We start from the raw sequence: 12,505 nt of genomic DNA on the forward strand, positions 1-12,505 counted from the left end.
AGAAATTACAGATGATAGTGTTTTTAGGTGATAGTTTTTTAGGTGATAGTTGTTTTGTTACGCATAAGCTGGTTTAAATACATTTGTATAATTATTGTTTTCAATTTCATAATCACCATAAAATATAAAAATATTCATAGTGTGTCATTGGTTCAGTAGGGATTTTCCGAATGGACGATATAGTTGTCTTGATGTTGAAAGACATGGACGAGCAGCATAGAATCTTTTGAAATGTGTCCTAGTAGAGAAGAAAGTTCTACAATTTAAGAAGATCATTTGAGAATACGATGGATGAGAAAGATTTTTCACTACTTGGTTTTGAAATATTTATATTTATTATCTGGAGTTTTATATTAAGAGGAGTGTCTTTGAAGCGAGAAAGAATGAAACATGTTCAGTGTTCATGATAATAAGTATTAGGACAATGAGAACTATATTAAGAAGCAAGTAGATTTCTACAAATTAGAACAATAAGAACTATATTAAAAAGCAAGTACATTATTTTATCATTATTGTAACCGGAAAGACGCAGATAAACAATACATAGCCAAGCAAAGAGAAGGACCGAAATAAAGAAAAAAGGCTAATAAAAGCAAAGTTCTAGACCGTTGACAAATCACTTCTCTTCTTCCTCGAAAGCAGTAACAGGGAAAGTACGTGACAGTCCCGTCGGATTAGCAAAAGTGATCTTCGTTTGGTCTTGATCATTAACAAAGATCTCAGAGATCGTAGCCCAAAGCAGAAGCTCTTTGCTCTTGATCCCTGTAAGACTACGCATCCGACGGTTCTCCACGAACGCAGTGACCTCCGAGTCATACGACACGTTTCTTCCGATCGCCTTGAACCGATGCTGAACGTTCTTGTTAATCTTGATCCAGATATAACCGGTTGTTTTGTTGTGCTTTAAATCTTGATCCAGAGTGGAGGCCGTTTTTGGACTTTTTCATGGGAGGAGGGGAAGAGTAAGAAGAGTCGGTGGTGGAGGCAGAAGAAGCGGCTGCGGGGCAAGTTGAGCGTTTGTTTGGAAGAGACATGAAAAATCGAGAGAGAGGTGAGGTGAAATCAAGAAGAAGAAGAAGAAGAAGAAGAAGAAGACGAAGACGAAGGCTTGTCCCAATTTAAGCCTCGTAACCCTTTCTAGAAGCAAAAAAGAAATAAAAAACTTTTGTTCTCTCTCTCAAACCTACTCGAAATTCGCAAAATTAGACAGAGAAAAATGTATATTAATATATTTTAAAATTTCTGTGATGGAAAATAATTAATTTATACTATTATTTGGAAAAAAACAGTCAAATAAATATTGAACTTACACATTTTTGTCAAAAACAAAAATACGAACCTTTCGTCAATCCAAAAAACATATGAATATGTGTTGACTGAACAAAATTAGGTATAACTTCAGTCAACATTAAATTTAAGTTAACCGACATTTACTTTGTTAACGGAAATCAAACGATGTCGTTTTGCTAAAATATAAAAAAATTGGTTAAATGAAATTTAATGTTGACTAAAGTTATAACTAATTTGGTTCAGTCAACACAACTTCATATGTCATTTGACTTTTGCTAAAAAAATAAATGTTGGTTAAATGAAATTTAATGTTGACTAAAGTTATAACTAATTTGGTTCAGTCAACACAACTTAACTTCATATGTTTTTGGATAACGAAGAGTTCGTGTTTTTTTTTGCCAAAGTGTTAAGTTCAGTATTTATTTAACTGTTTTCTCCTATTATTTGTGACAATATAAGGGCATCCACAATGAGAGCTCTTAAGAGAATCCTTAGAGGGTGTGGAGCCAACTTTCTTAGAGTATGTGCAAAAAAAGAATCATTAAAATCCTTTGGTAAGGATTGATACTTACACTGTTCACGGGTCTCATTGACTACATGGCGGCCTGTGAATAGTCATCTTTTTTTTTTTTTAAATCCAAAATATCCATGATTAATCTGAAATGCCTTTGTGCTAAGGACTCCAATGAGTCTCACCATTACGCATGGTCTAAGAATCTACATATGTAATTACTTTCAAACTTAAAAAAGGAGGAAAAAAAACAGAATTTCAAAGCTGGTTTAGACTAGTACCAGTTCTAAATGTTGATATGAAATTATAAACTTAAACATATGGGTCAGTTAATATCATTAGTCAATTATTATATAACTTACACACAAATAAATAATTTTCCTGACTTTTATCAGTTTGGAATTTTGTTGGAACTCATATCTAATTTATGTCTTATTGAATCAAAATAATCATGGTGCTGTGTTTAAACAATGCACCATTTTTTGCAAAACAAAATTGCACAAGGTGATAGTTGTTTTGTTATGCTTTAAATGTATTTGGGTTATTGTTTTCAACTTCATAATCAACACAAAATGTAATAATATTCATGGTACGTTATTGGTTCAGATTGGATTTTTGGTAAATAATGAAGTGATATCGTTGTCTCGATGTTGAAAGTCATGGACGGAGAGTCGGCCCTTGGGCCAAGCCAAAGAAGCAGTGGCTTCCGGCCGTTTAATTATAAGAATAATTTCGGCTACAATTTTATAAAACTTTCCCTTAGTCTAGTGGTAAGTTCAGAAAGTTATAGACTTTATTGGCTAAACCAGGGTTCCAAATACTATATAAGCGGCCAATTTTTTTTTAGTTTGCTTCTGGTCCTGGATTTTCTAGGACCGGCTCTGCATGGACGAACATGGAATCCTCGATGGAGATGAAATTATTGAAATGTAACTCATTAGAGGAAAGAAGCTTTTAAAAGCTAACGAGATCATTTGAGAGTATATAGATGATACAAGATTATTCACTACTTTCTTTTGAAATATTAGTATTTTGGTGTGTCGAGTTTTTGTGTTGAGAGGTGGTCTATGAAGCGAGAAAGAATAAAAAATGTTAATTACTTTCTTAACAACTGAATTTAGTATTTCATTTTTGTATGCATATAGTGTTCATGTAAATAGATATATCAATCGAATGGTGTCATTGAGGCTGTGGAATTGCCTAGAAAGTTATGGTCTAATGGTGATGGTTATAATTATATTCCCACAATGTTGTTCTATTCCCAACTTTATTTGTTCTTTCTCTTCCTCTCTCTTTCGAATCAATGCAAAATTCACGTTTTTTAATTCGTGATATTAGACCAAGAAAAATGAATATAAATATTTTTTTAAAAAAATAATATAAAATTGAATTATTAATTTATAATTATTATTTGTGATAAATTTGTGATAAAATAAGAATCTACATCTGTAACTATTTTCAAATTTGAAAAAAGAAAAAGAAAAAAGTTTCAAAGCTGGCTTGGATCTGTACCAGTTCTAAAACTTGATATGTTAATATGAAATTATAAACGTAAACATATGGTCCAGTTAATATAATTTATTGATTATTATATAGCTTACACACGAATAAGAAAATTTCCTGACTTTCATCAGTTTAAAATTTCATTGGAACAGATATCTAATATATCTTTTTGCAAAATTGACCTACAACTTAAAGTCAAACACAAAATTAACCTCCACTTTTTTTGAAAATTGGTTTTGCCCTATTCACCCCACAAATTCATATAATTTACGAAAATACCATTAATTGTTTTTTTTCTTTTCGAAAATGACATTTTTACTCTCTCACCCTCATCATCTTAAAGTAATTACAAGATTGCCATTGTCATCAATACCACAACCACCACTTGATATGGAAGAAAATTTTGTCAGAAGACTTCCAGGAAGTCCAGACGACTTTCAGGAAGTTCAGACGACTTTGTCAGAAGACTTTTAGGAAGTTCAGACGACTTCCAGATGACTTTACAGGAAGTCCAGACAACTTTTAGGAAGTCCAGACGACTTCCAGGAAGTCCAGACGACTTTGTCAGAAGATTTCCAAGAAGTCCAGACGACTTCCAGACGACTTCCAGACGACTAACAGGTTAGTCGTCCCAAAAGTCTTCCAGATCTGAAAAACCTGCATATTAAATCCAGATCTGAAAAACCTGCATATCCAAAAACGTTCAAATGGCTTAAAAAGATAGATTAGTAAGAAAGACATGAGACAAAACTGAAAAATTCATATAAAGTTTGGTGTTTTCAAGTCAAAGAGATTAGAGTGGGTTTGGAGAGTTTTAGTTTGGGAAAAAAGTAAGAACTTTATACAACAAGAAGTTACCAAATGAAGAAAAATCAGACATAAGAACTTACCAAAACGCTCAGATCTATTATGAAAGGGAGACTTCGTCAGAAGACTTCGTCAGAAGACTTCCATGAAGTCCAGATGACTTCCAGGAAGTCAAGACGACTTCCTGGAAGTCCAGACGACTTCCTGGAAGTCCAGACGACTTTGTCAGAAGACTTCCAAGAAGTCCAGACGACTTCCAGACGACTTCCAAACGACTAACAGGTAAGTCGTCCCAGAAGTCTTCCAGATCTGAAAAACCTGCATATCAAATCCAGATCTGAAAAACCTGCATATCCAAAAACGTTCAAATGACTTAAAAATAGAGAAAACGAGTGGAAGATTAGATAAATCTACATTTATAGAACACACAAAAATACATATCTAAAATTAATATATCTACCTTTAAATTAGTGGAAGATGAGTACCATTTGATTAAAAACCTGCAAAAGAGATAGATTAGTAAGAAATATATGAGACAAAACTGAAAAAATTATATAAAGTTTGGTGTTTTCAAGTCAAAGAGATTAGAGAGAGGTTGGAGAGTTTTAGAATGATGAACATTACATTTTTGTTGCAGCCATTTGAGAGGAGGAAAGAGAATGTGTAAATTTTTCTTTATATAAGGAGACAAAAAATCCAATTAGGTTAAATATTTTTGACTCAGACGACTTACATTTCAGTCGTCTGGTGAAGAAATTAAAACAGACGACTTACATGTAAGTCGTCCAGAAGAGTTTAATATTTTTAGCGGGAAATTAAAATTTTTAGCGGGAAACTAAAATAGAAGACTTTCCAGACGAGTTACAAGTAAGTCGTCTGGTTTAAATTATTTAAGCGGGAAAATATTTTTTTAAAAAAATTTTAGGCGGGAATATTTGGACGACTTACATGTAAGTCGTCTGTTTTAATTTCTTCACCAGACGACTGAAATGTAAGTCGTCTAGACCCTAAACATAACCCCTAAACTAGCTTTTATATGTCCGGTAAATGATCTGGTTAGGTTAAAACGTACATTGGTAAAATTAAAGGTTCGGTACGATGTGGACGACTGAAATATACATCGTCCGAGTAAATTATTCAACAGACGACTGAAATATAAGTCGTCCACACCCTAAACATAACCCCTAAACTCAATTATCTAATTAAACACTTCATAAAATCAAATCAAACTTGAAAAGTGTTTACTATACACAGAAATAAACACATATAGGTGAAAACTAATTTTTGAAAAAAACATTTTAGTTTTCCAAAATCTAACCCTAACAATACATACAATACTACAACATATGTTTGCCAAACTCCTAAACCAAAGTATTTCATGATTCACTACTTCCACTCATCTATCTTCAAAACAAATCAATTTTATCATATCTTAATTTATATCACTTAAAACTGTTTATAATTACTTGATTTTTATTTTTCACGCATCAAAATATTTTTTTACGAGATTTATAAATTATTTTTAAAATAAACTGGTACCAGACGAGTTACACTTCAGTCGTCCAGACGACTTCCAACATCTCAGACGACTCAGACGATTTACTGGGGCTATATTCGTAAAAATGGTTTCTGTTTTTTTGTTTGGTCACAAAGAGCTAAGCTGTAATTTCACTAGGCTTTTAGGTTAGTTTTGCATTTGATTCAAGTTTGGGTATAGGTTTGGGGTTAAAATCAAGTTGTGGGTTAGTTTTGGCAAAAACCCCAATAATAATTGTGTTGTGTTTACACAATGCACTATTTTTGTAAAAAGAAAAAAGAAATTACAGATGATAGTGTTTTTGGGTGATAGTTTTTTAGGTGATAGTTGTTTTGTTACGCATAAGCTGGTTTAAATATATTTGTATAGTTATTGTTTTCAATTTCATAATCACCATAAAATATAAAAATATTCATAGTGTGTCATTGGTTCAGTAGGGATTTTCCGAATGGACGATATAGTTGTCTTGATGTTGAAAGACATGGACGAGCAGCATATAATCTTTTGAAATGTGTCCTAGTAGAGAAGAAAGTTCTACAATTTAAGAAGATCATTTGAGAATATGATGGATGAGAAAGATTTTTCACTACTTGGTTTTGAAATATTTATATTTATTATCTGGAGTTTTATATTAAGAGGAGTGTCTTTGAAGCGAGAAAGAATGAAACATGTTCAGTGTTCATGATAATAAGTATTAGGACAATGAGAACTATATTAAGAAGCAAGTAGATTTCTACAAATTAGAACAATAAGAACTATATTAAAAAGCAAGTACATTATTTTATCATTATTGTAACCGGAAAGACGCAGATAAACAATACATAGCCAAGCAAAGAGAAGGAACGAAATAAAGAAAAAAGGCTAATAAAAGCAAAGTTCTAGACCGTTGACAAATCACTTCTCTTCTTCCTCGAAAGCAGTAACAGGGAAAGTACGTGACAGTCCCGTCGGATTAGCAAAAGTGATCTTCGTTTGGTCTTGATCATTAACAAAGATCTCAGAGATCGTAGCCCAAAGCAGAAGCTCTTTGCTCTTGATCCCTGTAAGACTACGCATCCGACGGTTCTCCACGAACGCAGTGACCTCCGAGTCATACGACACGTTTCTTCCGATCGCCTTGAACCGATGCTGAACGTTCTTGTTAATCTTGATCCAGATATAACCGGTTGTTTTGTTGTGACCGATCTCTGTCATGTTGTCCAGAGGGAGGAGTCCTTTGGGAAGATTCATGGTCGATAAGATCTCGTTTGCTTTTTGCTTGCAGGTTGATCCTCCATTGAAGATCTCAGCTCCTTGTCTTTGATCTGGTTTGGTTTCTAGAGACGACATTAGATTGGTTTGATGCGATGAGGGTCTGTGATTATGGGAATCGTTGGTGAGTTTTTTATATACGTCTTTAGGTTTGTGACTTTGTGAGACATTTTTGGACATGTGAAGTTACGAAGTTGGGCTTGTAGAAGTGTAGGAACAAGGGCGCAGACGAGGGTATAATAGGAATAACAGAAAAGAAGATGAGTAGGTTAAGCAACAGATGTGCGTACTGCGTAGGTGGGACGCATGCACTTCGTGTTCGTGGAATATATATTCAGTTTTGTCTTTTTCAACTCGTGAAATAATTATTCTTACTAAACTAAGACAGTTAGATATTTTGAGGAGTTTCAGTAAGCAACTATATATATTGAAAGATGCGTCGTATCTGACGCAGATTAACATCTTGCAATATTAGAATTAGACTTTTGTCTTAATGGCTTTTCACTTGCAATGTTGTAGCTAGTACATGATTCAATCAAATGCTGCCATGCTGGGTAAGGTCCGTGACCAAAATCTAAAAAGACACACTATAATAATATGTACGTAACAGAAGTTTTAACTAGTCTATAGATTTATACAGGTTCTAACTTTTGTTGGTGGCCTAAAAACACGCTCTAAATTACTGGAAATCAAATGTTTCCCAACAATTGTGTAGCATGTTTGGAATACGTTGATGTATACAAACGTGAAAGAGAACAGCAAAGCTACCATTCATTAATTAAGGTTGTGGTCTTCATCTTCTTTTTTTTAATATTTTTAAAAAAGGTTTTTGACCATAGAAAAATTAGGGATGGTTATTTTTCATTGATTTTTTGTACAGTGGTTTAAGAAAAGATGAAGCAACAAAAAATTATTCATTGCACTACTTTATTTCGACTTTCTCATTTTTCAAGTTTTTTGTTATTAAATTATATATCATATAACCTCTAACAATGTAATTCTATGAAACCGAGTAAGAATACACTGCTGCCGATATACATACATTGCTGTAACGAAGGAAGGCTAGTCTCAGTTACTACCTCCAAACTCAGCTTGATGAGAAAAACAAATGATCACCATCCCTAATGACATCTAAATCATCAATCTCAGTGTTCTCTGCATTCGTGATCTTTGTGAAGCTGCATCCTCCAAACTTTTCACCTACACAATTCCCAAAGTTTCAACGGTTAGAAATTTTTTTCACAAAGGAGAGTTTTTTTCTTCATTTTGAGTCTCTTCAGAGCTTACCTGCTAGAATTACAAGCTCTTCTATGGATTTAGGTAAGAGTATCAACTTCCCGTTATGGCACTGTGATAGATCTTTCTCTTGTGACAACATGTGAATGGTAACTCTCTTGTCTTTTCCTCTACATGGCTTGGTTTGGATGCTGGAGCTGCAATGCTGATGTTTAACTAGCTTCTTAATTGTTTCCGTATCTCCCTTGTGGGTTGCATCCATTATAGCCTTTTCTCCATTGTCTGAAGTTGACTCTGTAACATCTAAACCATTGGCATCTTTTCTTGACTCCATCCACTCTTCCCATCCCATTAGTTGAAAATTTATGTTTTCTTGGTCATTATTAGTAGTATCTTCTATTGCTATTGATTGTTGTCCTCTAATTTTCTGCAAGTATTGTAACAAAACATGAATTTAATTTTGTTTTAACTCCATACATAAGTTTCTAGAATATTATTTTTAGGTCACATACCTTGAAGAGATTGTTCATTATAGCTCGTCCATCTTCAGCATGAACGTGCATCGCGCTCATCAGCGATGTTCTACTTATCCGTAGTATTTGAGATAACTCGGTTGTCGTTACCGTAAAAGGTTGTGGTCTATAGCATAGAACTCCAATCTCTCCAAACATATCTCCAACAACTGCTTTGCCTTGAATCTGATCTTGTCCATCAACATGGGCTGTGAAATTCTGCAACAGTTACACAACGTTTGAAGGTAATTATTGATAATTCTATGCTATTAATTAAATTTTTACTGATAACCAATATAACTCGCTTACCACTGATCCTGAGACCAGAATGTAAAGATCCGTTGGAGCTTCGTTTTGTAGAATTATATCTTCCTTAGGTGGGAAATACTCAGCATCTATATCTGAAACCTTGGGCATAAAATGGTAACTTCATGAAACCTCTTAGAGTGATATTAAAAGTTGAAATGAAAAGTTAGAGAATATAATTTTACCAACTGAAAGAGGAAGTCACGAGAAACTCCTTGAAATAGATAAATGTTTTGAACAATGGGGAAGAAGAGATAGTTTGCAATGCTTGACCGGATTGCTTTTGGCAAATTGTTCAAAGTTTCTTGTTGTTTCAAGCCCTCTGTTTTGAACTTCAGGCAAATGTGTGATAACATTTGGTCTTGTATGTCATGTGGGAGTTGGTTTCTTGAAGCAAACTCTGAAGCAGCTCTCACTGTATCTCTCTGTTGTACAGAAATCATTAGTATTTTGTCTAGTTTGAACATGTTAATACTAAAGATGAATATAGTTCAAGTCAAAAATATTTGACCATGTCTATAACTTTCAGTAGGTATAACAATTAACTTGAGGTAGATCAAAATATGCATGTGTATTCAGACAAGATATATGATCCTACCATACCTAATTCAAATTACCTATAATTTTCATGTAAGGATAACATAAATTACTAGGTTAGATCAAGAAATTTTAATTTATTAATTTTAAATTTGGATATCCGAATAACCTGTTTGAATTATATCAATATATATTTAACTATATAAAATTATATAAGTTTTTGCTTTTCAAAGTACCCAACCTTTTTTATACAAAATGAACATGCCTAGCTAGATCAAAATAAAGGGATCATCAAACTTACAAAGCTTCTGGTTCGGCTAGTCCAGTGAACAACGAGGTTAGTCATATTACCAATCAGGTAAGCCGTCAAGCCGAGGTTGAACATCATGAAGAAAATGTCAAAGAGCATTTCTCTTGGATTCTCAGGATGCAAATCTCCATATCCAGTGGTCGTCAACGTCGTAATAGACCAGTAAAGAGCAGTCACATATCTATTCCAGAGACTTGTTTCCTTGAAATCTGGATAAACAGCTCCAATCCATGTCTTTCTTGGATTGGGATATCTATCTGCGATCAGGTAGTTGAAACATCCAGCACAATGTACAGCAAACAAAGTGACCTGAGATTTATAAAAAAAATCAAGTTATTACAGTAAAACTTCTATAAATTAATAAAATAGAAAATTTATATTATTAATTTAAATATATATTACTAATATGGAGGAAAACTAAATGGTTCAAATTAGAATGTGAAAATTTATTTATTTATCATATATTAATATGTAGAGTTTATTATAAATAAATAAATAAAAAGCTTTTTGCTCTGTTTTGAGACTAACCGAAATGAGTTTTGTGCACCGTATCCAGAAATAGTTGAAACGGATATCTTTCTCAAGCCTGAAGCAAAAAGAAAGAGTTAGAGAAATGCGATAAATACTTTTATAATATGGTCTTAAGCATTGCAATAATTAAACCTTGCGAACAGCGAGCTAACCCGTCTGAGCCTCCATAACCTGAGCATGCTAAGAATTCTAAATCCTAACTCGCTTCCATTATAGTGAAACAGGAGGCTCAATGGCTGAAATGGTGCTGTAGAACACACATCGAAGGCGAACCAAGTAGAGAGGTACCTGAAAATGTTCACATTTTCATGAATATGATTCACTTGTACAAAGGTTTCAAACTAATTTTATTTCTAACCTTATTGTTATTTTCTTAGGGTTGTCAACTAGAAGATAGGAGTGGCTATCGAGATAGGCGACGAAGAAGGTGAGGACAATATCAATGGCGAAGAAGCCGTTAATAATATTGTCTATGATGAAAAGGGCGTCTTTCTTGTAGGTGATGAAGGCAAATTCAAAAGGACAAATCCAAGCTGAGTAAATGACTAGAAAGACTAACCACATCTCCCATGCTCTGTTCCAACATAAACCAGAGGATTGAGAGAAACATAACATAATCTGGTTAAGTTAAAATTTACATAAAACATAGTTTGGAGATTATGAGAAAATTACCTATATTTTGGATTAAAAGGAGAGATTATGTGTTTACGTAGCTTAGTTGATTGGTTAATTCTAGCTCCAAGAGATGGCAAAAGATCTGCGGAGAGGAAGCTACTATGTTTTATGGTATCAATATTGTATTCCTCAACGCAGAATCTTTCAAAGAAGTTTCTGGTGCAAGAGATGGACATCTTTTTGATGTTTTTGATAAGAAAACTGTTATGTAAAAGGCTTTTTTCTAGCAGGTTTGAGGCTTTCTTCTTGGCAAGGTAGTTATATATATAGTGATGAAGCTATATAGGACCTTTATAGCACAACTTGCTGCAACTCAATTGCTTATCTTTTTTTTCTTAGAGAAAAATGTTGAATTTGGCAGGGAAAGGTTAACGGCTTAAAGCAGAGTCAGTGCGCCATTTGCAGAAACCAAAATGGTTTAAATGGGAGAAGCAACAATGGTGAGCAAGAAGCGGAAAACACGGAACAGAGTAGTGTGTGATATGGAAAGATCTTAAGAGATGAGACAAAACTTAAGTGGTAAACATTGAGCTTTTGAGGTAGAAATGCTCATGGTTTGTTTCTTTTGAGAGGAAACAGATTTGAAATCCAACATAAAGAAGAAGAAGAGTAGACGCAAACTGGTTATGGAGATTGCTACTTGATGAGGTTTATGACTGTGGTGTGAAATCCACTTTCTCAGCATCTGAAGGTGGTAGTGATATATAGACATACCACACATAGAGAAAGAAGATACGTTTGGTGTGTGTGTCTAGGCCTATTTGTGTCATTGGAAGGACAAAAATGGGCATGAAAAATTATGGTGTGTTCATTTCAGGAATCCAGATATGGACCAAGCAAAACAATAATAATCCTACTATATAAAAGGGACTAAATTCAAGGCTTTTGAGACTATCCACCTCAGCCAAAATATTCTCATCTAAAAAGAATTAAAAATAAATATCATTTAGAAAATAATTAACTAACATACAACTTTTGATATTTCTAGAAATTTCAAATTTGTAACTGCTAATTTATTAATAGAATCATATATCTATATTGAATTATGTTATATTTTAATAGTTAGACTTTAAGGGTAAATAAATTATTAATTTATAATATATATAATTTATAACATTATATTGTAGTTATAAATAAAGAGAAAATAACCGGGAAGGATGAAGAAGCTCATGTAAAATTATGTAATTAAAATGGTAAAATGGTGAGTATGATGAGGTGAATCTAAGAAAATTTGTTGTATAAATTATGGTGTTTTATTCGTCCACTATAATGATTTAAAATAATATATATATTCACATAAATAAGTCAATATTTGTTGTTTTTTTTTGGTAAGATGTTAAGATTATTATTTTCTAAAAGGTTACACTGTTGTTTTTAAACAACTTATTACAGCAAGGAAACAAAAACAACCAACAACAACTCAAGGTAAAAAAAGCCTTAAGGAAGTCTTATACAAGAAATATAAAAAGAAGTAGAGAAGATGAGAAAGAAGAACTTAC

At 33.2% G+C, this 12,505-nt stretch overlaps 2 protein-coding genes across 2 annotated transcripts; both read right to left on the reverse strand.

Annotated features, from left to right (window-relative positions):
• Positions 1-6,388: 6,388 nt before the first annotated feature.
• Positions 6,389-7,030, reverse strand: LOC125578278. The gene has a single exon (XM_048740661.1). It carries the CDS (start codon positions 6,975-6,977, stop codon positions 6,543-6,545), a length of 435 nt encoding a protein of 144 aa, XP_048596618.1. The 5' UTR covers positions 6,978-7,030; the 3' UTR covers positions 6,389-6,542.
• On the reverse strand, positions 6,389-11,722 carry LOC106367632 (potassium channel KAT1). The gene is made up of 10 exons (XM_013807444.3): positions 11,004-11,722; positions 10,690-10,905; positions 10,464-10,619; positions 10,329-10,386; positions 9,792-10,109; positions 9,139-9,378; positions 8,957-9,055; positions 8,648-8,866; positions 8,187-8,562; positions 6,389-8,099 (listed from the first exon to the last, which is right to left on the reverse strand). Exons 1-10 carry the CDS (start codon positions 11,180-11,182, stop codon positions 7,987-7,989), a joined length of 1,974 nt encoding a protein of 657 aa, XP_013662898.2. The 5' UTR covers positions 11,183-11,722; the 3' UTR covers positions 6,389-7,986.
• Positions 11,723-12,505: the final 783 nt, after the last annotated feature.

This window comes from Brassica napus, chromosome A9 (genome assembly GCF_020379485.1).
Source record: "Brassica napus cultivar Da-Ae chromosome A9, Da-Ae, whole genome shotgun sequence".
NCBI classification, from domain to species: Eukaryota; Viridiplantae; Streptophyta; class Magnoliopsida; order Brassicales; family Brassicaceae; genus Brassica; species Brassica napus.

Excerpts from the sequence above, each read along its gene's own strand:
- LOC125578278 (XM_048740661.1), bottom strand. The coding sequence starts at position 6,977 with ATGTCGTCTCTAGAAACCAAACCAGATCAAAGACAAGGAGCTGAGATC.
- LOC106367632 (XM_013807444.3), bottom strand. The coding sequence starts at position 11,182 with ATGTCCATCTCTTGCACCAGAAACTTCTTTGAAAGATTCTGCGTTGAG. Across the intron at positions 10,620-10,689 it reads CCTAAGAAAATAACAATAAG|GTACCTCTCTACTTGGTTCG; the intron begins GTTAGAAATAAA and ends GAACATTTTCAG. Across the intron at positions 10,110-10,328 it reads GGTGCACAAAACTCATTTCG|GTCACTTTGTTTGCTGTACA; the intron begins GTTAGTCTCAAA and ends TATAAATCTCAG.